At 37.1% G+C, this 23676-nt stretch overlaps 2 protein-coding genes across 3 annotated transcripts; one reads left to right on the top strand and one right to left on the bottom strand.

Annotated features, from left to right (window-relative positions):
• Positions 1–3919: 3919 nt before the first annotated feature.
• LOC114360862 (proteasome subunit beta type-2-like) lies at positions 3920–16351 on the top strand. Of its 2 annotated transcripts, XM_028315695.1 has the most exons (5): positions 3920–4034; positions 4533–4696; positions 10999–11192; positions 14449–14611; positions 16008–16351. In XM_028315695.1, exons 2-5 carry the CDS (start codon positions 4582–4584, stop codon positions 16169–16171), a joined length of 636 nt encoding a protein of 211 aa, XP_028171496.1. In that variant the 5' UTR covers positions 3920–4034; positions 4533–4581; the 3' UTR covers positions 16172–16351. The 2 variants fall into 2 exon arrangements, with proteins under 2 accessions (XP_028171496.1, XP_028171497.1); XM_028315696.1 differs by lacking the exons at positions 3920–4034; positions 4533–4696 and adding an exon at positions 9330–9732.
• Positions 16352–19736: 3385 nt separating this feature from the next.
• Positions 19737–21367, bottom strand: LOC114360859 (uncharacterized). Its single transcript, XM_028315691.1, has 2 exons — positions 20734–21367; positions 19737–19879 (listed from the first exon to the last, which is right to left on the bottom strand). Exons 1-2 carry the CDS (start codon positions 21365–21367, stop codon positions 19737–19739), a joined length of 777 nt encoding a protein of 258 aa, XP_028171492.1.
• Positions 21368–23676: the final 2309 nt, after the last annotated feature.

The raw sequence follows: 23676 nt of genomic DNA, 5'->3' as shown, positions 1-23676 counted from the left end.
AAAAATTTCAAAGCTGTATACGAACGGACTCCTTGGACGCGCGACCCTGGCCACTACGAAACTTTTCTTTTTTTCAGCAACTAATTTCGTTATTCAATTGTTTTTCACTCTTGATAAAAAAAATTGCTTGCAATAATTTTTACGCCACCAATTAAACTAAATTAGCGATTCATAATTTTATCATTTGCATTTTGAAACTTCAGAAATTAAAATTGCTATTTGTAAAGTAGTTAGTTATGACAACTTTTTATTGGCTGTACGAAATTCGCCAGGTAAGCTACTTAATTACGTTTAAAACTCTTTACAAAAATTCATTAATTAGGTAAGTAGTTTTTGATGTGAACAAGCGTAGAGTTATGCCATTGCCAATGAACGTGTGACAATCGAAAGCTAAAGAATGCCAAGTGTTTGCTTTGGGTAATGATTTGGTGCTGACATGTCAAATCTATCGCGTTACGTTTGCGCGTGGGCATGATGCAGAAGAGGAACTTTCACAAATGGATGTGCTGGGTATATTGAATCAGCCTCATTATATTGAACCAACTAAAAACTTCTTTTCATCTATTTAATTGTTCGTTTCAGCTTATTGACGTCCACTGCTGAACAAATGCCTCCCTCAAGGATTTCCACAGAGACCGGTCCTGCGCCGCCCGCATCCAGGCACCTCCCGCGACCTTCATCAGATCGTCGATCCACCTAGTGGGAGGCCTGCCCACACTACGTCTTAATTACGGTACCTAAGGTAAATACGGTATTTAATTCCTACTACTTAGATTTTGTTTATTTTTTACAATAAACTTGACGGACAGCTGTTAGCAGTTGAAGCTTACTATACAAAATTGAGTAATTTTAAAATGTTTGTTTTATTCGTTAATTGCTATAAAAACATTAAATATGAGTTAGAGTAGGCGCACACCGTTCATTTTTCGTCGGCCGATAGTTTAGTCGGGCAGTTGATCAGTATGGGCATGTATGGGAGTGCGCACACTACGCCGATTCGATTTGGCCGATTCTTCATACAAATTAAAATCGGGCACAACTATCGGCCAACTAAAAATCAACGGTGTGCGCCTACTCTTAATTTCAGGCTATTAACCCAATTTAATTTCCTTAAACTTTCCGTACCTTATCTAATACACGTAACACGGGTATTTATTGATGATTAAGATAGATTGCCAATTAACATCCATAAAAAAGTGCTTAAATTAAATTGCCTTATGCTAAATTCTCACTCACAACACTTTATCGCAAATATTACACTCTCAATGCGATTAGACTGCACTACCACCAGACCAAGGGAGGTCAATGAGACACTCTTGGCTCTAACATAATATTTGCGAATCGATTATTTATTATTGTTTTCATAGGCAGGTTCTATGAATACGAATAAGGTAAGGGTAATAGGCTATGTTTGCCCAGGACGACAGATATTAATACCTTATTTATATGGTTTCCAAACACAATACATCGGGTCAAGCCACGTTCATTCCGAGAAAACGGACTTAAGTACGTCTGTATTAACAAACCTTACTATGAGGTCTCACAGTGCGCGTGGACGCGCAGGGTGACACGTGAACCAATCACAGAGCTCTATTCAACGCTGTGCGTTCGATTTGCTGCTTCACTTAAATAAGCATCGATTGTGAATACGAGTGTAAGTTTGCAACAGGTGTGTGTGTATTGCACTACCTATTTGGTATTGATATTAGAACTTCTTTGTAACAAAATATGTATTGTTTATGGTAGCATGTGAAAGAAATAAAACACAGTCGTTGCAAAAATCTACGTTTGTTTCAATAGGTTATGGGCCTAAACAATTTTATCAGATTTATTTTAGTACAAAATAGATAAATTGTGTTACGTTATTTTTGCGGAAACAGAATGGCTATTTAAAAGAAAATATATACATGTCAATTCCTGAAGGGTTTGTAAAAGAAGGAAATGGCAATGTTCTAAAACTTAAAAGAGCAATTTATGGGCTAAAGCAATCTTCATTAGCATGGTATGAAAGAGTAAAAGATTGTTTAGTTAACATAGGTTTCAAGATTAGTAAGTTTGAACCTTGCTTGTTTACAAAATTTGATGATGATGTTAAAATCATAATTTGCTTGTATGTTGATGATTTTCTTATATTTTCTAATAATAGCTTGCAAACTGAACAATTAAAAAAAATGTTGGGTTCAGAATTTAAGTTGAAAGACTTAGGACCTGTCAAACGTTATTTGGGCATGAATGTTAATGTTGATAGAGAAAATAATGTAATAACTGTAGATCAGCTTCAATATATAGAGCAGTTATTGTCTAAGTTCCAAATGTCAGATTGTAAAACTATAGATACTCCTATTGAGTGCAAATTGAATTTAGAAAAATCCGAAAAATGCATTTCTGCTATACCTTACCAAAGGTTGATAGGAAGTTTAACACTAGAAAGGCCGCCGTCCCATTTTTGTCCCACTCGCGAGTTTGATCAGCTCTAACTTTTTTATTTTTCAACGAAAGTCCATGAAACTTTTTGACTTTTTCTGATTTATTGAATTTTATCATTTTTTAATGTTTTTGATAATATAGCATTACTAGAATTTTTTTTTAAATCGGTTTTACCTAGAAGCGCCACTGGGTCAATTTTGTCCCACCCTGGTATTTGCCACAATAATTCGATGAAGAGTCCTTTTTTCGAGGAGATACGAAAGTGGAGAGGTGAGGAGGGTTTAGGTGACTCGTGACAATGCAGAAATGTAAATATATTGTACTAGTTTTTGCCTGTGACTTCACCCGTGAGAAATTAAGTTTATCATAGAAAGACCTAATTTCTTGACACTTATCGTTGCTTTTTGACCAAATAACTGAATATTATTCTAAATTATAGCCTATATTATGTTATTCTGAAGTATTAACAATAAAATTGCAAAGTTTTATTAAGATCGGCTTAGTATTTTTTGCGTAAAAGAGTGAAAAAACATCCATCGATCTAACTATGAATCCATACTCACTTATTAATGTATCTTGCAGTTTTGACCCGGCCTGACATAAGTTATGCTGTCAGTTACTTGAGTCAGTTCAACAATGCATATAATGAAACACATTGGAATTATGCAATTAGAGTTCTCAGGTATTTACAAAAGACAAAAATGTATCACTTAAAATATAGCAAAGGGAATGTAGAGTTAGTAGGATTCGTTGATGCCGACTGGGCTAGTGATATGCTAGATCGGAAATCCTATACTGGTTTCTGCTTTGTTATGTCTGGCTCTGTAATTTCATGGCAAAGTAGAAAGCAGAGGACAGTGGCCCTGTCCAGTACAGAGGCCGAATACATGGCGCTCTCGGAGGCTGCTAGAGAGGCTATATATTTAAGGAATTTAATTTATGAGCTTACAGGCAAGTTAGATGTAATAACTTTGTATTGTGATAACAAAAGTGCTTTAAGTTTGGCAACAAGTCACCAATGTCATAATAGGTCAAAGCATATTGATGTCAGACATCATTTTGTTAGAGATTATATTAAAGATGAGATTATTGAAATTAAATATTTGTGTTCAAATGAGATGCCTGCTGACTTGTTGACAAAGGGATTAATGTCGTGTAAGCATTATAGGTTTCTTCATTTATTAGGCATTACAACTGACTAATGTAATAGGTTTTGTCATGATTAATTAAATGAAACACAGTTTGAATTTAATAAGTTTATTTTGTTAAGTGGGGGTATTGATATTAGAACTTCTTTGTAACAAAATATGTATTGTTTATGGTAGCATGTGAAAGAAATAAAACACAGTCGTTGCAAAAATCTACGTTTGTTTCAATATTTGGGAGCCATACCTTAATATGACCGTTTTTTAATTGTCCTCTTTTTTGGTGAAAATAATTTTATAATAGTTTTTTTCTTTCTTTAGTCAATGGTTCGTATGCCAATGTCAAGCTTGATTTGTTTACCCTTCAAGACAACGACGCGGAAAATAGCCTCATTATCAGCAAATCTAAAATAATCACGCGGCAAACTGTGCACTATACTGAAGAAACCACACAATATTAATGTACGTATTTCCTCCATGACGTAGTAAGAAAAACTTAAGTCAATTATGATAACCTACTGCTGGGTGCTAGATATCTTTAGGTCCTGAAAGAAAGGTGGATATTAACTTTATCAGAAAACTTGTAAATTACATTAATACTTCGGACATGGACTGTTGCTTTAGTTGGAATCCAAATCAGATCGTCGTTATGGTTATGCTCATCTCCCTCCCCTATAGTCAATCATATAGTGCCCTATAGGAATTTCGCCTACACTTCCTAAGAGGTTTAAAGATAATAGTTTTTGAGTTTTAGACACAACTAGCTGACCCGGCGAACTTTGTTCCGCCTTAATGGCAATAAATAACGGGATAAAAAGTATCCTATGTCCTTCTCCTGGCTCTAAACTACCTCCCTGGCAATTTTCAGCTAAATCGGTTCAGCCGTTCTTGAGTTATAAGTGGAGTAACTAACACGACTTTCTTTTATATAATAGATAATAGCTATGATCAGTATTTCAGGTGGAACATAAAATTGTCCGAAGAGCAGTAAGAAGAACAATAAGATAACATGTCCAGCATTGGGATCAGCGTGTTCCAATGCCTGCTGGGGATACAGTGCAATGACTTCACGATGATTGCTGCTGATCAAATGAATACGCAAAGCATCATCGTTCTCAAAGACGGTAAGATGACTTGTGTTACGAAGCCCAAAATTGGATTTTATTTTTAAGCATAGCTTTTAATTAAGGAACTTCAGTATTAAAAACAAACACAAGACCGATTTCATGACTGAAGCGCTGTTTTATAATACGAACCTATTAAGCAAACTAGCAACAATAGTCATATGATTTAAAACCGTTTTTCCTTTCTTTCCACTTAATTATTTTTTTATTTAGGTATTATGAAAACAAATAAAGTGTTACAATGGGTACTTCGTGACAAACGACATATTTGGAATTAATAATGATTATTTGCCGTATTTGAACAAGTAGTATGTTTTTAAATGAATTTATTTATTTTTTTATTTTTATTTGGTTTACCAGAAATTGTTACATTGATGCTTACACAGTATACATACAGCCATAGTGGTAATAACTTAATGCACAATTAATTTAAGGTAAACACCGCATGCAATATATTAGTAACATCAATTATAAATTTACTGAAATGATTGAAACTAGACCGGTAGACAATTATAAATTAAAAAGAAAAAAGAGTTACAAAAAACACTACTCACCGACAATGGTTTCTTCCAAGTGCTTTCGGAACTTTATGAGACTTGTGGCGTGAATATCAGTGGTACCTCCGTGAGAATTCAGAAGTCTGCTCAAACGGGGAACAAAGGAACTTGAGCCTAATACTGTGGAGCGAAAAGGTGGAACCAATGCAGGAATTTGGGTTCGGGGGGTTCTACGAGGAGCTCTAAAATTAAATTTATTTAGCAGCTGGGGGCAATCTATTTTATTATTGAATAATTTGTACAAGAAAGTAAGGTCCAATATAGTTCGACGTTTTTCCAAGGAGGTGTATTTAAAATGTATTAATCTGGATTTGTAAGAAGACCCTTTCCTACATTGGTTGGACGAGTGAGCGAGATGCCACAGATATCTTTTCTGGATTCGTTCTAACCTCAGGGAGTGACACGCGTAATGTGGTCGCCACACAACACTGCAGTATTCCACAATACTTAGGACCAAAGAATTGTACAACAATCTTTTTGTTTGCAACCTGCGAAAACCCCTACCTGTTCTAATTATGAATCCTAGCATGCGAGAAGCCTTTTTTGTGACAGATTCCAAATGTGGAACGAATGTTAGTTTTTTGTCAACTATCACGCCTAGGTCCCTAATATGGTCAACTTCTGTTACCATTGCACCCCCAATAGAATAGCTGGATTTTATAACATGGTGTTTTCTTGTAAATTTGACAAAAAAGCATTTATTGATATTTAGTTGCATCCTATTCGATTCGCACCACCGAGCTATACTACTTAGATCTTCCTGTAGCAGTACAGAGTCATTATGGGTTTTAATGATTCGTAATAATTTCAAATCATCTGCATATAAGTACGGGACAGAGTACGAGATACAGTCAACAATGTCGTTAATAAAAATATTAAATAAGATAGGCCCCAAGTTGGATCCTTGGGGAACTCCAGAGTTGATATCATGTTTCTCAGAGCTGTAACCATTAATGACCACGTAGAATTTACGGTTACTTAGATATGAGCTAAACCATCTCAATAGAGTTCCATTGAATCCAAAAAGTCCCATCTTTTCAAGCAATATATCATGAGGCACCTTATCAAAAGCTTTGCTCAGATCGGTATATATAACATCGATCTCTTGCTTGGCATCAATAGCTTCCGTGAGATTTTCAATGAAAGATACCAAATTCGTAGCGGTTGATCGTGATTTTACGAACCCATGTTGATTCTCCGTAATAAATGGTTTAACATGCTCTGAGATCAACGGACAAATTAAAATTTCAAAGACTTTCGACATTGTAGAGAGGATAGATATTGGTCTATAATTCATCACAGAGTTAGTGTCACCAGATTTAAAAACTGGGACTACTTTAGCCACTTTCCAGTCATCAGGGAAAACCCCACTTGATAAAGATGCATTGAATATGTAGCAAAGAGGCTCAGCAATATTAGAGGCGCAGCTTCTCAGGAAAGTAGGTGGAATGCCATCAGGGCCGGAGCCTTTATCTAAGTTAAGGGATTTTAAAACACGAGTTACAGCCTCAGGGTCAATGTGAATTCTGCTGAAGGACAGATTGTTATAGGCAGGCTTCTTCGGATATGGTGAGTTAGGCGACGTTGTATCCTTACAATAAACTTCGGCAAAACGACCTGCAAAGAGATTACATATACTTGGTCCATCACTTACAGTCGCAGACCCGTCCGTCATAGTGGTGGGGTAGGAACTGCAGCCGCCACGCTTGCTTTTAACAAAAGACCAGAAAGCTTTAGTACTTTTAGAAATCCTTTCTTCAATGTTATTAATATAATTGTTATAACATTCTGTAGCAAGTTTTTGACATCTTTTAGACAAAATACTTAATTCAATTCTATCCATTGGGTTACGATATTTTTTAAATCTTTTCATAATTACGCCCTTTTCACGAAGTCTACTAATTAAGCATTGGTTAAACCATGGTGGATATTTCCACTTGTTGGTCTTTCTTTTTTGAGGCACAAATTGTGTTATGGCGTCCCTGATTATGCTATAAAAATGAACAACTAACTGATTAATGTCATTAAATTGTGAAAATTGCTCGTCCCAATTAACCTTAGAGAGATAGTCATTGATTAAACGATAATCGGCTTGCTGATAATTAAGTGTGGCGAAGCTGCTATTGTATTGAAGCTGAGAAACCTCATCGAAACAAAAATCAACCTGAAGTGCAGGATGATAACGGTCTATTTTACATAAATTATCAAGTGACTCATTCACACTACAATTAACCATGTCGGTGAGCAGCAGATCCAATATTTTATCTTGAAAATTTGTAACTAAATTACACTGTTTTAAATTATTTTGAGACGCAAAATCTAATAAACTTTGACCTAGAACAGGTGCCTGATAATTTACATCGGAACCATTGACAAGTTTCCAATTGATGTTTCGTAAATTGAAATCACCCAGAATACAGGTATGTCCATCAAAACCTTCCAACACTGAACTGCAGTTGTTTAAAAAAGTATCTAACAATCTATGGCCCACAGGCGAGGGAAGGTATACTGCGCAGATGGCAATACGTTTTGCTGTGCCAGCAATGTCAATATCTATGATCACCCACAGATCCTCACATGTACTGTTCCAACAATTAACTGATCTAGCCTGAAATTTGTTAGACACTGCAATTAGTACACCTCCCCCCATACAATCTGTTTGAGTACCAGTAGGCTTCCTATCTCGTCTAAATACAGTGTATCTGTCATCGAACAACTCAGAACTTAAAATATTATTATTAAGCCAAGTCTCAGTAACAACAATTATATCAAAATTACACACGGCCAAGTTTTTATTAAAAATATTCGTTTTAGTTCTTAACCCTCGGGTGTTTTGGTAATACAATTTTAATGCGAATTTAACAAGAATTAAGTCCATTGCAAGATTATTATACAATAAATAAAAAGAAAGATCAAAACTACTGTAATGAATTTAAGGTCTGCAAATCCTTGACGATGATATAACCTGCACTCTCATTCTTCCTTAAGTAGATCTTTCCCCCTCTAACCCAGACAAATTTGAAACCCTTATCCCTTGCTGTTCTTCTTGCAGCGGCATGGAGTGCTTTGTTTGCCACTGAAAGATGCTCTGCGACATATATTGGCACTTTGTTTCCTGAAAATCCCAGGTGTAAGCTATTCAGTTTGTCGCTGGGATTTTTCTTGTTAAAATCTATACTAGCAGCCAAAAAAGCATCTCTCAGTTTTGAATCCCTAAATTCGGCCACTACAGATCTAGGCCGGGGACTATCTTGTTGTAATTTAGCTGTCCTGGTTATACGAACAATGTGCTCATCGGTAATTTCGCATTTAATTACATCTCCTATTTTTTTTACTAATGTCAACAAGTTTTCCGATTTCTTTTCTGGTAGACATTGTATTTCCACATTGTTGGAGCGGGAGCTTTGTTCTAATTGGTTCACACGGGACTGGAGACCTTGAATGGTAGACTGCATAGACGTGTTATTTTCCTCTAGTGTTTTGATCTTTTCCTGTGCTACCTTATGTTCCTTGCTTAGTAATTCAAAAGTTCCGTTCATGAACTCCATTGACTCCTTGATTTCCTTAAATTCATTCCTTATAGTTTTCATTTCAGCATCCAGAGCTTTACGCATATTACTGTTGATTTCCCTCGTAAATTCCGCCATTTCACTTTTAAGAACCTCGGTCATAATCGCACGTACATCATCTCGGGTTAAAGCGCCTGTCTCAGTACTAGTCGTTGGTGGCGACGACAGGGCTGGTCTCTTAGTGGAGCGAGCAGTAACTTTGGAGTTAAAGCGAACCGGTGTGTTGTCGCTCTTACCAGCTTTCGGAGCAGTACAGATACAAGTTGGGCAGACCCAATCTCTGCTTAGTTTTGACGCATCTATAGATAAGCAAGCTAGGTGATAAGCTCTCAAACATCGGGTACAAATGACATCATCATCGAATCCCTCCAAAAGAGCACAGCAGCCCCAAACTTTCTCATCGGCTTCGGACATATTTGTTATGGTAGGTACTTGAAGATCACAAAAAATAAAACAAGAAAAGTTGCTCGGCAATAAAGGCTCTCATACAAAAAATATCCGAGCAAAGTTATCAAGTAAGTGTCAATAGCACAGCACTAAATGCTCCGAGTACGATGCCTGAGAATTTCTCGCGAGAAGAAGGTCGTAAGCGCCGTGCAGCGGGCGTCGCTTACGCGTTCCAATTGAGAAGTTATGCCGGGGTACTTTTAACTCAAAAAATATTAATTCACTGAGTCTTCCACAAAAAACTGTTAATTAACACTGCTTAATGTTTGATTTTGTCCTCAAACTTTCACTCACAGTTCACAAACAGTACAAAGAGTTAGTTCGCATCGATAAATATCACCAATTCACAGTTTATCCGCGATATTTTATTTAAATTGTGCGACCGGCCCAACAACGATGCTACCGGGTCAACGTCAAACGAAAAAAACATTGTCATTGTGTCGTTTTCTCAAACTTCCGATAGGTACGTAATCTTTCGATCCTTGCTCTTTACTATTTTTACGGTCGTGCCATGCATTTTATCGTGATGTCATGACGTAGGCAATTTTGGAGCTTAGGAGAGCCTTGAGCCTGTCAAGAGAAAAATCCTAAAAAGCCTTCTACTAGACTAGCCAGCTCTACCATAGACCGCATATTGTTGAAATCAACAACGATAAACTTATAAAGAATAATTATTATCAAACCTATATTTTAAAGTAGCCTAGTACTTCCTTTTAGTTTACATTTCTATTTGTTTTTTATTCCACTTCAATATTTGATAGTTATCCAACTCAAGCACACCCAATTAGAAGCAAATATACCAGATTGTCGTAATTAGGACAAAAAATAGTAAAATAAATATTGTTAGATAACAACTTTCTACTAAACCCGATCTCGTTTTTCATTCAGCCTATTTGAAGATCTACTTATTTTTCAACATGTTTTTCTTTCCATAAACTATAGTTATCTATAACTATACCACAAAATCCAGGATATGTTTGTTCTATTGCGTGTATCTACTGCTGCACTCAGATTGAGTTGGGGGACTTTGTCTTCGGACTTCGGTTTGTCATGATGATTACATGTCTTAATTAAAATACTTTGTGTGCCGTATAATTAAGTTCTATCTTTTTTATCTTATCTATACTTATAATAATTCTCATACTGTCCAAGTCATGACGAGTTAGGTTGTAAGTTTAACCTACACGTTAACTGATAATTTCCATGAGGAAAGTCAACACGAGTGACATTGCGGTTGCGAGCAAGGTCACAGCCGCAGATTTAATGACTAGATTTCGACCTAGATCCATGCCACGTCATCATGGATCTCCGAGAAGTTCGCGTTTTGACTTGTCGTGCACTTTGGCTTCAAACCTTCGAGGAATATGAATAGGTACCTGAGTGAAATCAGTATTTTTCTCGAAAGTTATGATTTTAATGACTGTATAGGCAGTGTACTATTAAAAAAGATAAAACTTCCCTATTTTTTCTAATACAGAACTAACTCTACATTTCGCACTACGCACTTGATATCTGTCACACGAATCCTTCTTTCTTTTTCTGGGTGCCTTAAACTCATTAAGGCACGTATAAACAGGCTTCTTAAACAAGGGTCACATCTGCACCCTCTGGGTGAGATTGTTATCAAGAGCTAACCCATGATACATCAAAAATAAAATGCTGCCTGTTCTAAAGCCGCATTGATCCTTGGTGTATGGAACTTTAATGTGGAATAAGTTATCCTCCACAGACGAAAAGAAGCTCCACACCATATCCGACAGGCTGGTCATGGGCCTGAACGGCAGTACAGGGGACACGCTGCAGTTCTCCCAGTTTGTAGCCAAGAACGTCCACCTGTACAAGATGCGGAACGGGTACAAACTGGACACGGCGGCCGTGGTGCATTTCACCAGGAAGAATCTGGCTGATGCGCTGAAGAGTGGGGTGAATATTACTTTATTTTCTTCTTCATTATGTTAGGTACTTATAGTAATGGGGAATCAAACAAGACGTAATTGTCCCCTTTGATCTCGAACGAATTTTCATTTAAAAAAATGATGTTCAAAAAAAGTTAATCGAAAGTGGTTGGCCTTAAGGGTTTTTTCAGATCCAAAAATCTCTATCCAAAATTCATTAAAATCATTTCAGTGACGTACAAGTGAAAATGTCAAATTCACAAACAATCAGAGCTCTTTCATTTAAAATTTTAGTAGGCATAATTTGCAGTGCAGACATACAAATTACAGACGGCGTACCTACTTACTTATTTAGATACCTATCAACAAGAACATGAAAAGACACTTTGTCACTTTCTAAATCTGAATTTTTTGGCCATTGAGTTACTCTTATCCACTCGTTGAAACCTAATTGATAAACATAATTGATTTACTTTACGTTTCAGCATAAAAATCATCTTGATTCTTTTCCCATTAGATAAAATCATTTTCGTAAAAATAAAAAAAATATACGATTGTTACGATTTAAATTGTAACGTTACATAAATATTAATTCCCACGTCAATATACACTTTTGTAAACTGCTCGCGGCGGCTTCAGTAAATCATACGTACTTTCTTCGCGCCATTGTCGGCTGGTACTTTCATTTTTTGGATTATAAAATCGCTTAAAACAGGGTTAATTAGTTTCAAACGGTTTGCCTGAGTCAGAGCAGTCATTTACTATAATATTCCAGCGTTAATGCTATGTATTTTGTATAAATAACGATTACATGGATGCTGTTTTAAGGTCTAATTTTCTAAGAATTTAGAAATTGTACGCAACGTCTATTTAACTGAGATTTGTAAAAATGTTTACTGTTAGTACGTAAAGAGTGAGTAGTTGTTTAGGTGAGAAGGAATATGCAAGCTTAATGAGTAATTTTAGTATTTTATTTAGCTTCGTAGTACCTACGTACAGCTGTTTCAGCAGATTCTGAATGAAGTTTCATTCTCTATCAGCGGTCTTGCAATGAGATATCGCTCAATCTCACCCAAACGTACACTTATTGCAGAATGAACTGAATGCCTTTAATCTTGATAAATTAATGAATAGCCTATGTGCATTGTCAACAGTCGGCCGTTTGGTGTAGTGGTTCANTAGTTCGCATCGATAAATATCACCAATTCACAGTTTATCCGCGATATTTTATTTAAATTGTGCGACCGGTCCAACAACGATGCTACCGGGTCAACGTCGTCGTCGAAATGTCCTACAAGATTGCGTGTGGTATTTATATTGTGCTGCATTGTAGACACTTTTTATACAAAATAATTTCAGGAATAAGTACTGTTGTGACATGGTCCTGTATTATTCATTTTCTTGCTATTTTGTATTAAGCAAGCTTTTATTATGCTTTAAAATGGGTCACAATGCGACACGTGTACAGTTGTAAGAATTCAACGTTAGTACAATTAATTAATTCACATAAAAACTAATTCTGCGAATAATTGAACGGTCAACAACAAATGAGATATCTGATAGACAAAAAATTGTTTTGCTGTGAAAGCTCTTAAGCTTCAATTAATTAAAATTGAATTCTTAAATATGCGAACGTGCAGCGAGACAATTGAAATTGAGAAACGCGGGTCTCAACGCGACATTTTATAGGAGTATTTTAAAATCTTATATTGCAAACCGATATGGCAACAATTGGTTTCCAATAAAGCCTACTTTGTGTGAGATTTTTAAGGCAATGTTGTTCATCATCATCATTTCAGCCATAGGACGTCCACTGATGAACATACACCTCCCCCAACGATTTCCATAATGGACGGTTGGTAGCGGCTTGCATCTAGCGCCTTCCTACTACCTTTATGAGGTCGTCGGTCCACTGATTTATCTTCTTACCATAATACCGAATGGTTATGCAAACATCTGGCATATTTGCGTACGTGTGAGAACGACGGGCGAACTGAACGCGGTAATTTTGCATTCCTCGGGACACTATGTTAATTGGATTACCCTATTCTGGATGCAGCTCTGATTAGGATGAAATTAAGCATTATCCGAGTGTGCAATGCACTAATATTTGCATACCAAGTGCAAAGGTCGGCCACAATAAAATAGAAACGTAAAACGTTTACACGTAGACTCTACATGTACATACCCCTATCTGCCGTTTGGTTATAATCACACACGAGTGTAACGACATTTGTTCTGTATGTGCTGATGCAGACTTGTATTGTAATACTCGTAACAATCATGTGACAAAGTTTGAATAATCATGTAACCATTTAAACTGTGGTGATTGGTGTTCTAAGGTTGCCTAGCACTTTCCCTACGGGCCCTTGGAAACCAAAGTCGCCTTTCAATACGGGGTATTTTATCCTATAAAATTGTTTGCTCCACTTTACATCAAGATACACTCGGCATCAAATAAATCGCACCTCCCGCAACAAGCAGTTCTAGTTCTAACCTTCATTTCATTAAAGGAAAGGTTTTTATCCCAAAAATGTGTTTTTAGAAGGATCCAGAGTCACTTCTTCAAAAAATAGGTAGTTACGCTTAANTAGTTCGCATCGATAAATATCACCAATTCACAGTTTATCCGCGATATTTTATTTAAATTGTGCGACCGGTCCAACAACGATGCTACCGGGTCAACGTCATCTTGCAAATATCAATGATATATTACATCGTAGTTTTATTCAGATCCAAGACCAGAGATTGGTAAGGCAAATGTGGTTTTTAGCTAGATAACTACACAACGGAAAGGTGTTTTATGAAAAAATAAAACCGACTCCAAAAAACCTACACTAAAACGTAGAAAAATAATTACTAATNGGTCTGGGTGTTACTATGTATAATATAATATGTATGTATTTAAAAAAAAAAGTATATAAGTAGTATATCCGTTAAGCTAGCACCCATAACACAAGCATATTAATAGCTTACTTTGGGGCTAGATGGCGCTGTGTGAGATTGTCCAAAGATATTTATTATTATTATTTATTATTTATTATTGTGCATACACCACAGAATTTGAGTTGGAAGGGTGGGAATAATCCTGCAAAGTTATTAATCACTAGCGACCCGCCCCAGCTTCGCAAAGATGCAACGCTGATATGTATGCATGTTATAAACCTTCCTCTTGAACTATTAAAAAAACCGCATCAAAATCCGTTGCGTAGTTTAAAGATTTAAGCATACATTAGACAGACAGGAAAGCGACTTTATTTTATACTGTGTAAACATATCCTCAGAATCCATGCATGGTGAACATGCTGGTAGCCGGCTACGACGAGCACCTCGGAGGTATGCTGTACAGCCTGGACTTCTTAGCCGCCTGCGTCAAGGTGCCTTTCGCCTCACATGGCTGCGCGGGACTGTTCTGCCTCAGTATCTTGGACAGATACTACAAGCCCAGTGAGTTTCATGTGCCTCTTTATTTTAAGGATCCTTCATCATCATCATCATCATTATCATTATCATTTCTGCTATAGACGTCCACTGCTGAACATAGGCTTTCCCCAATGATTTCCATGTTGTCTGGCTGGTAGCGGTTTGTATCCAGTGCATTCCTGCTACCTTTATGAGATCGTCGGTTCCGTATGGGTGGATGTCCTTAAGGATCCATCCAAATAAAGAAACATTTATTTTAGACCAAAGGACGTCCAAAGCCACGACGTCCAAGTCCACAATCTCCACAACGACCGGTCCTGCGATGCCCGCATTCAGGTGATTCAAAATCAAAAATCAAAATCAAAAATATTTATTCAGTTTAGACCACAAGTGGCACTTATGAACGTCAATAGAAAATAATAAAAAAAGAAAAGGTAGCCCTTATGGGGCACTTTACATGTCTCCTTATCTTTTGGGCCCTACCAGCGCTTCGAGACAAACATATGGCAAGTGCTGAGAAGAAACGCCGGAACAAACTCAGTCACCACTTATTGCCAGGAATTATCTAACGGTAAGAATAGTCAAATTTAAGTACATCAAATATGTGCAGACTGAACTGACCACGCATCCTTGTCATCAATATAGTCTCGAACCTTGTAGTACCCTTTGGATTCGCGACCTTCACTGAGCCGTCGGTAGGTACATTACGTTTTCCGGCAAATGGAAACTCTACATAGACATGTTACCCCATATTATAGCGTGTGTCTTATTACGTATATGATGAAGAGGGCTATAATTATTTAAAATTAAAACAAATAAGTATGCTGCGTAACTTTAGCCATTAGGAAAAATTGGATAACCATTTTACCTTGTGAGAGATAAGATATGCAAATTAAATTTACCTCTTAATTAGCGCTTAAGTGTTGTGCGTTTTCACATTTAATTCTTTGGCACACACATTTACGGCTACGTTGATTTATATAAAAACGTTACGCTGCATTCAACGCGTCTGCAACCAGAAGCTACTTTGCACTGATTACGATCTTCAATCTTCTTTTAACAAGCAATACACGTGTATGTACTTAATATCAAGGCTGACAAGGACAGTGTTGATAGTATAAAATTTGTTCATCCATAGCCCAGAGGATTAGTGAGAGGTAGGGACAGTGAGAACTATCAACAACGACTTATGTACGAGTAGAGCATAAGATCAACAATCATTAAGGAAGATTAATCCTACATAATGACCTGATCCATGTAGGTTAGCATAGTCCACTCTCGCTCGGAGTCTATATCCCGTCATTTCAGGACGGAGTCAGTCCCACCATTCTGCCCTCCGGCAGAGATGACGATGCTCAAAGCATTTCCTCCGCAAGAAAGGGCCCAGCAAATGATTCTTATGCTACTGTTTATTCCTCAGCATTAACGGAGCAAGAAGCATACGAAGTCCTGAAGATGTGCGTCCGCGAGGTGCACCGGCGGCTGTTCCTCAACCTGCCCAACTTCTCCGTGAAGGTGGTCTCTTCCCACGGCGTCAAGAAGCTGCCGCCCATCAACCCTGCCACCTTCGTCATCAATAAGTGAAGTGACCTCTTCAGGTAACAAGTGTTCTTGACGTGCAAGTAGGTTTAATGGAACCAAAAAGAGTATAATCTCTTTCAATTTAACGACTTGGAAAAGGTGCTTCCCAGCACAGATAATTTTCTTCCTATAACTACATCTGCTACACTAGCTTGATGGAAATGATCGCAGAATACTTTTGGAGTGGACTGAACCAAAATATTAATTTTAATACATTATTACGTTATTTATTATTTTTTACATTTTACTTATGTTTTACCAGTAAATATTTTGAACGATTTATTTTTACAACTATTTTTTATACTATTTTATAATTGTTTATAAATATTGATAAAAATATACAAAGTAAATAATAACACTTTTTTTTTATTTGAGGTTGGAATGCGATTTGTTGTGATGGAATTAAAAATAACGGATTTACTAACGAAATGTATTTTAATATGTCCTCGACACACTTTTTATAATATCCAACCCGAGTACAGAAAACGTCACAGAGACCGGAAGTCTTAAATCTACCATAGACTATTAAACCAGGATACACCTCTTTTTTTTTTAAACAGTAGTGATTGCATTGGCTTGGCATTCAACACCCCCCCTCAATGTAATTACTACATTTAAAAAATTAAACAAAAATAACAATTTTTTGCTTCTCATAAACTTAAATTCTTAAATTTTCAACTTATATACTTATACTTCTTAAACTTATACTTGTTATACTTATCCTTGTTACACTTATACTTCTTATATTTTATTAATTACTTTAACTGAACTACACTGTATTATTTTCATTACTCTACATTATTAATTTTATACATTTATGCCACAGCTTTTAGTAAACTTTAAAATTAAATCCCTTCCTAATGGCTTAGTAAACAGGTCAGCAATTTGTTCCTCAGTTTTAATATATTCCAAACATATTTGTTTATTTTTAACTAACTCCTTAATATAGTGGTAGCGAATATCTATATGTTTTAATCTTTTCAAACTGTCTGTACTAGCAACTGTTATAGCAGACTGGTTATCACTATTGATGTGCCGTTCCCGAGAACGCTCTCTCAGCTGAGAATATTCTCGGGAGCGTTCCCGGGAGCGTTCTCCTAAGTGAGAAAGGTTGAGAATCATGTTTATCAAATGGAAATAAACAAACTTTCTTAAGTAAAATAGTATTAAATTAAGCCAACAGATAAGTGTATATTAAACAATACACTCTATTTGCAGTGAAAGGCTATATTCTCAGTGTTCCCGAGAAAATTCTCGGGAACTTTCTCGGCAATATTCTTTTCAACTGCACCTTTATTATATTTTATTTTTTTCGTCGTGAAATGTCGTTTTAATGATATGTAAGATGACAGAAATTTATTTTTATACGTAATTAAATAATGTAACTGTCCATTTTTTCGTTATTAACACGCTCTTATTAAGTCGTCGTGTATGTAACTAACTATGTAATGGAATCTTAGAATCTGAATTACACGCACTTTTAAGTATTGTATCATCATGAAACTTGGCAATTATATGTAGGTAGATTAAAAATGACAATACAATATTGTGGTACCAGCTGGTTTGATGATGGGACTGGAAGGTGGCCAAAAGAACTCCTAAACGAAACGGCGGAATCACATCGAGTTTGGGTTCATTGGATGTCTTTTCGAGATCTTTAAGTGCTAGATAATGTTCAGGGTCCTCCTAATGATGGAGTCAGAAGGTAGCCATAGGAACTCCTAAACGAAACGGCGGAAACTCATCGAGTTTGGGTTCGTTGGATTTGTCTTTTCGAGTACTTTAATGCTAGATGATGTCCAGGGTCCTTATGATTTTTGGCTTTTTAGTGCTGTTAGTAATTAAATGCGTGTTATTAGTTTTTTTTTTCATAAGTGCCACTTGTGGTCTAAACTGAATAAATATTTTTGATTTTGATTTTAAACTATTCTTATTTGACATTAAGGGCATATTTCACAATCGCTTAGTTAGGGCCTGTTTCGCCACTTCTGGATAAGTTGTGGATAGCTTGTCTGACGGATCATTTGACACATTTTTATAGAAAACAAGTGCTAGCTAGATTGATCCGACACTAAGAAGAATGGTAATACTCCTCTTCAAAAAAGGTGACAAAACCTTGTTGAAGAATTATAGACCCATTTCGCTTCTGAGCCATGTCTACAAGCTGTTTTCGATAGTTATTACGAATTGTCACGCTAGCAGGCTCGACAACTTTCAGCCCCCCGAACAAGCCAGTCTCCGAAAATATTCTTATAATAATATACGCAACGGCAGATTATACGCAAGAAGAGAAGGAGTACAATCAGCCACTTTGCGTTTGTGAACTATGAGAAAGCCTTCGATTCGTTTGAAACATGGGCAGTGCTTCACAGTAGCGGCGTAAGGGGGGGGCGGTGGGGGCGGTCCGCCCCGGGTGCCAAGCATCAGGGGGTGACAAAAGTCGCGCAGATTAGTACTCACTGACGCATCTGCATGGCAAGGACGGTCGTGATGTCATGACAGGGGGGGTGCCATTCTGGGGTGCCTTAGGTTATAATTTATATTATGAGGGGGGGGGGTGCCGCCCCGGGTGCCAACCTAAGCTACGCCGCCACTGGTGCTTCAGTCTCTTCAATTGTGCCAAATTGACTATTGATACATTAAAGAGTTGAAAGGCTTGTACAAACACGCCACAGTGACAGTCCGTTTTAAGATCAGAACCCGAAACCTATACCTACCGGACCCTAACCAGTTGCAGCGAGGGGTGAGACAGGGAGACGTCATCACAACCGCCCTGGAAGATGTTTTCATGCTTCTGGGCTGGAGTTGATTCAGCATAAATATCAACGGCGAGTACATCACCCAGACATCAGACGATATCGTAGTCATGGCTGAGATTGTGGAAGATCTAGGCACAATGCTCGATGGCGTCAACAGAGTCTCTCAACAAGTGGGTCTCAAAATGAACATGGACAAGATTTAAAAATCATGTCTAAAGACCGTGTTGCACCCACTCCTCTATAAGTTGGAGGCTCTACACTCGAGGTTGTTGACAATAATGTATACCTGGGACAAACAGTCCAGTTAGGTAGGTCCAACTTCGAAAAAAAAGTCAATCATCGAATCCAGCTCGGCTGGGCAGCCTTTGGGAAGCTTTACGATATTGTCACGCGGTTTCTCCGTCGCGTCGCCACACCGCTTTAAATCCACTTTGAATACGCTTTGAATCCGCTTGCAATCCGCCAGGGTGGCAAGGGCCTTAAAACTCACAGGCACATTGATGTTCAAATACCGTAGCCGAGTCCTAAAGCCGCGGTACGCGTTGGCCACGAAAAGAGTGAGCAAGACAGCAATATCTCACTCACACGTTTCATGCCTTATTTATAACGACTAGTCTTAACGCCCAGTTAATAAAACATCGAAACATTACAGAAAATATCACATATAAACAACAAAATTAAAATGAAAACTAAATGCATTCTGTCGAGAACACTGAGAATATTCCCGGGAGCGTTCTCGGTTCTCGAGAATATTCTCACTGGGAATATTGCCGGGAACGAGAACTTTCTCAGCGGCACATCTCTAGTTATCACACAATNTTGACAAAATATACGTGTCTATAACTTGAGAAGTCGTCCTTCAAGACCACAAAGTATCTTGACCCTCCAACAGATGTTTCCTCCATGGGGCCACATGTATCCGCATGGATCAGTTCACAGGTTCTAGTGCTGACTGTTAGGATATAGAATTTTATCATGAGATGACATGTTGCTGGCAGGTTTTATTTTAAAAGTAAACAGCATTAGAATAAAGTTTGAAAATAATGACAGGTGTTGAAAAGCAAGAAAATGTGACATTGTGTCATTGTATTATTGAATTTCGATAGAGTCAGTTGTAAATGTTTTAATATTTAATATGTAATAGATTTTGATAATATTTTAATAATAAAGTGTGTGTGAGTATTGAAGTGGCGTTATTATGATTGAATAACCTCCCAGGAGTTGTGTGGAGAGGCACACTCCTCGAACAGGTTATGGGCCCAGCGTACGTATCCAGAGGGCTGTAAGAATTACCTATCTCTTGAATAAGGAGAATGAAAGTGAAAGATCTATCCTGATTTTGTTTTTGGAAAATTTTAAAACAACAATATGTCGGAAGAAAATTTTAAATTATCAACGTTATCAAAAGGAGAAGACTATACAAATTGGAAGAAGAAATTGATATTGTTATTGACAGCGAAAGATATAGATTGTGTTTTGGAAGATAATGCTGAGAGCAAAAAGGATTTTAATAGAAAAGATGCAAAAGCAAGATACATTATAATAAGCTCATTATGTGATAAATTTGTTGTATATGCATTGAATTGCAATACAACAAAAGAAATTTTACAAAAATTTGATACATTATTTCTAGGACATAAAGATACACAGATTTGTCAACTTTTGGAACAATTTTACAAATTCAAATTTTCAAATTCGGATTTGATGATTGACATAGCAGAAATTGAAAATCAAGCAATAAAATTAAGAAATTTGNACTGTTATTGTTCACCCTACATTCACTTTTGTAATGTCCAAGTTTGTTACACTTGTAACACTTCACGTTCTTCTTAGATTTAACCAGGAATGCCGACGAATTAGATGTAGTAACTTCTTCATTTTTCTCATTTATTCTTTCTTCCTCTATTAATAACCGAGCAACCAGATTGTCTACTGTTTGTTTTTCTTCAGGGGCTGACTCCCACGCCGAAACGAAGTGTTTGTACTCGTCAGGCAGCGACATCAGGATTTTTGTAATGGTGAACTTATCAGATACTGGCTCTCCCATCTGTTTCAATGTGTTTTGCATCTCCTGTATTTTAGAAAGGAAAACTGCCATTTCTGTACCTCTTTCAAATTTAAATTGAAAGAATCTCTGTTGCAATATATGTATACTTGTCTCCGACTTCTGCTCGTATACACTCATCAGCTTGGTCCACATTGCTGCGGATGTACTGCATGTTAAAATGTGCAGCATCGCCTTCTCGGTCATCCTGGACACTATTATCGACTGTGCTTTGGCGTCTTTGGCATCTGACTTAGCCCTGCCTTCCTCCGCGTCCGACCGTCCCTCAACGATGTCCATCAATCCTTGGCTTCTCAATAGCACCTGTGTCTGGAACTTCCACACGTTCCAATTGTTGGATCCTTCCAATCTAATAGAATTGTGATTCCCTTCCATTTCGTTATTGTTATCGTCCTATCTTGTCTGATCTTAACAAGATTTTTCACGACTTCACGTGCAAGCCGGCAACCTTCCGGCAACCCGTTACCGAAGCGAGAAATACTAATACTATTGCGATCACTTTAACTTTCTCACTACACAGATATGTGCCTGGGCCCATAACCTGTTGTGATGGAATTAAAAATAACGGATTTACTAACGAAATGTATTTTAATATGTCCTCGACACACTTTTTATAATATCCAACCCGAGTACAGAAAACGTCACAGAGACCGGAAGTCTTAAATCTACCATAGACTATTAAACCAGGATACACCTCTTTTTTTTTTTTTTAAACAGTAGTGATTGCATTGGCTTGGCATTCAACACGATTCATTCTTAACATACATACGACTACGTAAGTGTGCGCGGATATAGATAGGTCATTAGTTTAATTAACTAATTGGAACATTATTTACTTCTTTCATATCAATCGAAATAAGTATGCAGTTGCGTTTGGTGGTCTGTTATAGGTATCGTTCATTCTTTCATAGCAAAATATCTGATACAAAAAACCATAACAATGTAACTAGTTCCCGATTCCATTTTAGAAATTATGATGCAATAAAGTTTCACTTGGCAAGTAGATAGACAAAGTAACTGATAACCAATCCCTAACTAATGAACACTAAAGTAAGGTTGGGCACCCACTATATTACCATAAACTTGAGGAAATGTTACTCATTTCTGCCTAATGAAGGAACTGCATTTCAAGATTAGCATGCAACAAGACTACATACAAGTTTGCATTTCTCTTCACTTATGCTCTGGTCTGAATGCATAGGTACCTAAATACTTATGTAACTACATAACCCTTCGATGCTTACTATTTATGAATGAAATGTTGCATACTGAAACTGAAAGAAGTAACATGAGTGGTTGTTAACATCCACGTTTCTATAAGTCCATAAGTAAAAGTATTTTTGTGTCTCTTACAGAAACTACGTTTATAAGACTATTGTAACAATGCCTTTTTCCATTTTTCCCTCATTCAAGGGTAATACATAATTAGAAATATGAGAAAAATAAAATCATATGGTTCTTCATAAAAAATTGTAACTTAATTTGAAGTTTGCATTTGAACTCGCTTCAAATTCTGTACTTTCTCAAGGGCGTCATCTATATTTTTTTCTTTTATAACTTCGGTAAGGAAGTCTATTCCCACATTTATAACTCAGAAGCAGGGGCTAGCCACTAGTGCTCACCGCACCGATGCAGAACCGAACCAAGGCGCAGCGTTTGCATTTCTCTTGACGGCTGCAATAGCAGACGCATTTCCATAGCCCTTTGGGGGCAGTTGCATAATCATGTGTAGGGTTGCCAGTCATCCTATTTTCCTACCCACTTAAGGTCCTGCCCGGCTAAGATTTATCGATTTTAGAAGATAAGCCCACTTGTCTAAAGACATCGATAAAATTTTATCGTAACATCTTACTAGCCCATTTTGTGTTTGCAATTAGTTGAACTTCATTAACTCCGTTTTCAGTGTGTATTACATGCCTATTCATAGTTTCCTGGTTTAAAGCCGAAATATCCTAATATTTCACAAAATTTTAATTATCTCCTTTATTATGAAGTCGGTTAAAAAGTTTTCTTTTTCTTTTGTACTAAGACATTATAATCTTTTTGTCACAAAGTTTACTTTTCAAGGATAAATAGTAACTAGGAAGATGCCTGTGAATACTGATAACCCGCATACTTTATCTACTTATTTTACTTGTTCTTTAAACGAAACTTGTGAATGAAACGTACGGTAAATAATGTGTTACTGCCTATACCTACCTACATTAAGGCTTTCTTTCTTCATACAGCTTACTTGATCTATCACTATAATGGTCTATTTTATTCTGTGTGACAAGATAACTAAAGCCTGGTCCGTGAGCACGTAGAATCCCGTCCAATGACCCCAAGCTACCCATCCTTATCGCTCGCGCGTAATTATATTGCTGTCGCGACTGTGCGACGCGCGCCCGCAGTGAGTGTGTGAGCGCGACAGCAACATAATTACGTGCGAGCGACAAGGATGGGTAGCTTGGGGTCATTGGACGGGATTCTACGTGCTCACGGACCAGGCTTTAGTCACCTTTGGTCTTATAAATGACTTCATTTGTTATTCTAAGGTGCTATAGAAACTCGATGGTAGAGACTAAGAACTATTTCAAATTGCGGAATAATTTTCCTACATTTTATCCTTCACTTCTCCAGTCACAAGATAGCAAAGATCTATCTCTGATAGTATCGTTACTCCACTGTTGACTCGCGTCATC

Source organism: Ostrinia furnacalis, unplaced genomic scaffold (genome assembly GCF_004193835.3).
Source record: "Ostrinia furnacalis isolate ACB-3 unplaced genomic scaffold, ASM419383v2 OfSCF5196, whole genome shotgun sequence".
NCBI classification, from domain to species: Eukaryota; Metazoa; Arthropoda; class Insecta; order Lepidoptera; family Crambidae; genus Ostrinia; species Ostrinia furnacalis.
Note: the sequence above shows the minus strand (reverse complement) of the source record. Positions and strands in the feature narration are given on the sequence as shown.

What these genes read in the sequence shown, in the direction of transcription:
- LOC114360862 (XM_028315695.1), top strand. Translation starts at nt 4,582, where the DNA reads ATGTCCAGCATTGGGATCAGCGTGTTCCAATGCCTGCTGGGGATACAG. An exon ending in CATCATCGTTCTCAAAGACG is followed by an intron (nt 4,697 to 10,998) that starts GTAAGATGACTT and finishes TATCCTCCACAG; the next exon opens with ACGAAAAGAAGCTCCACACC. An exon ending in GGACAGATACTACAAGCCCA is followed by an intron (nt 14,612 to 16,007) that starts GTGAGTTTCATG and finishes TTTATTCCTCAG; the next exon opens with CATTAACGGAGCAAGAAGCA.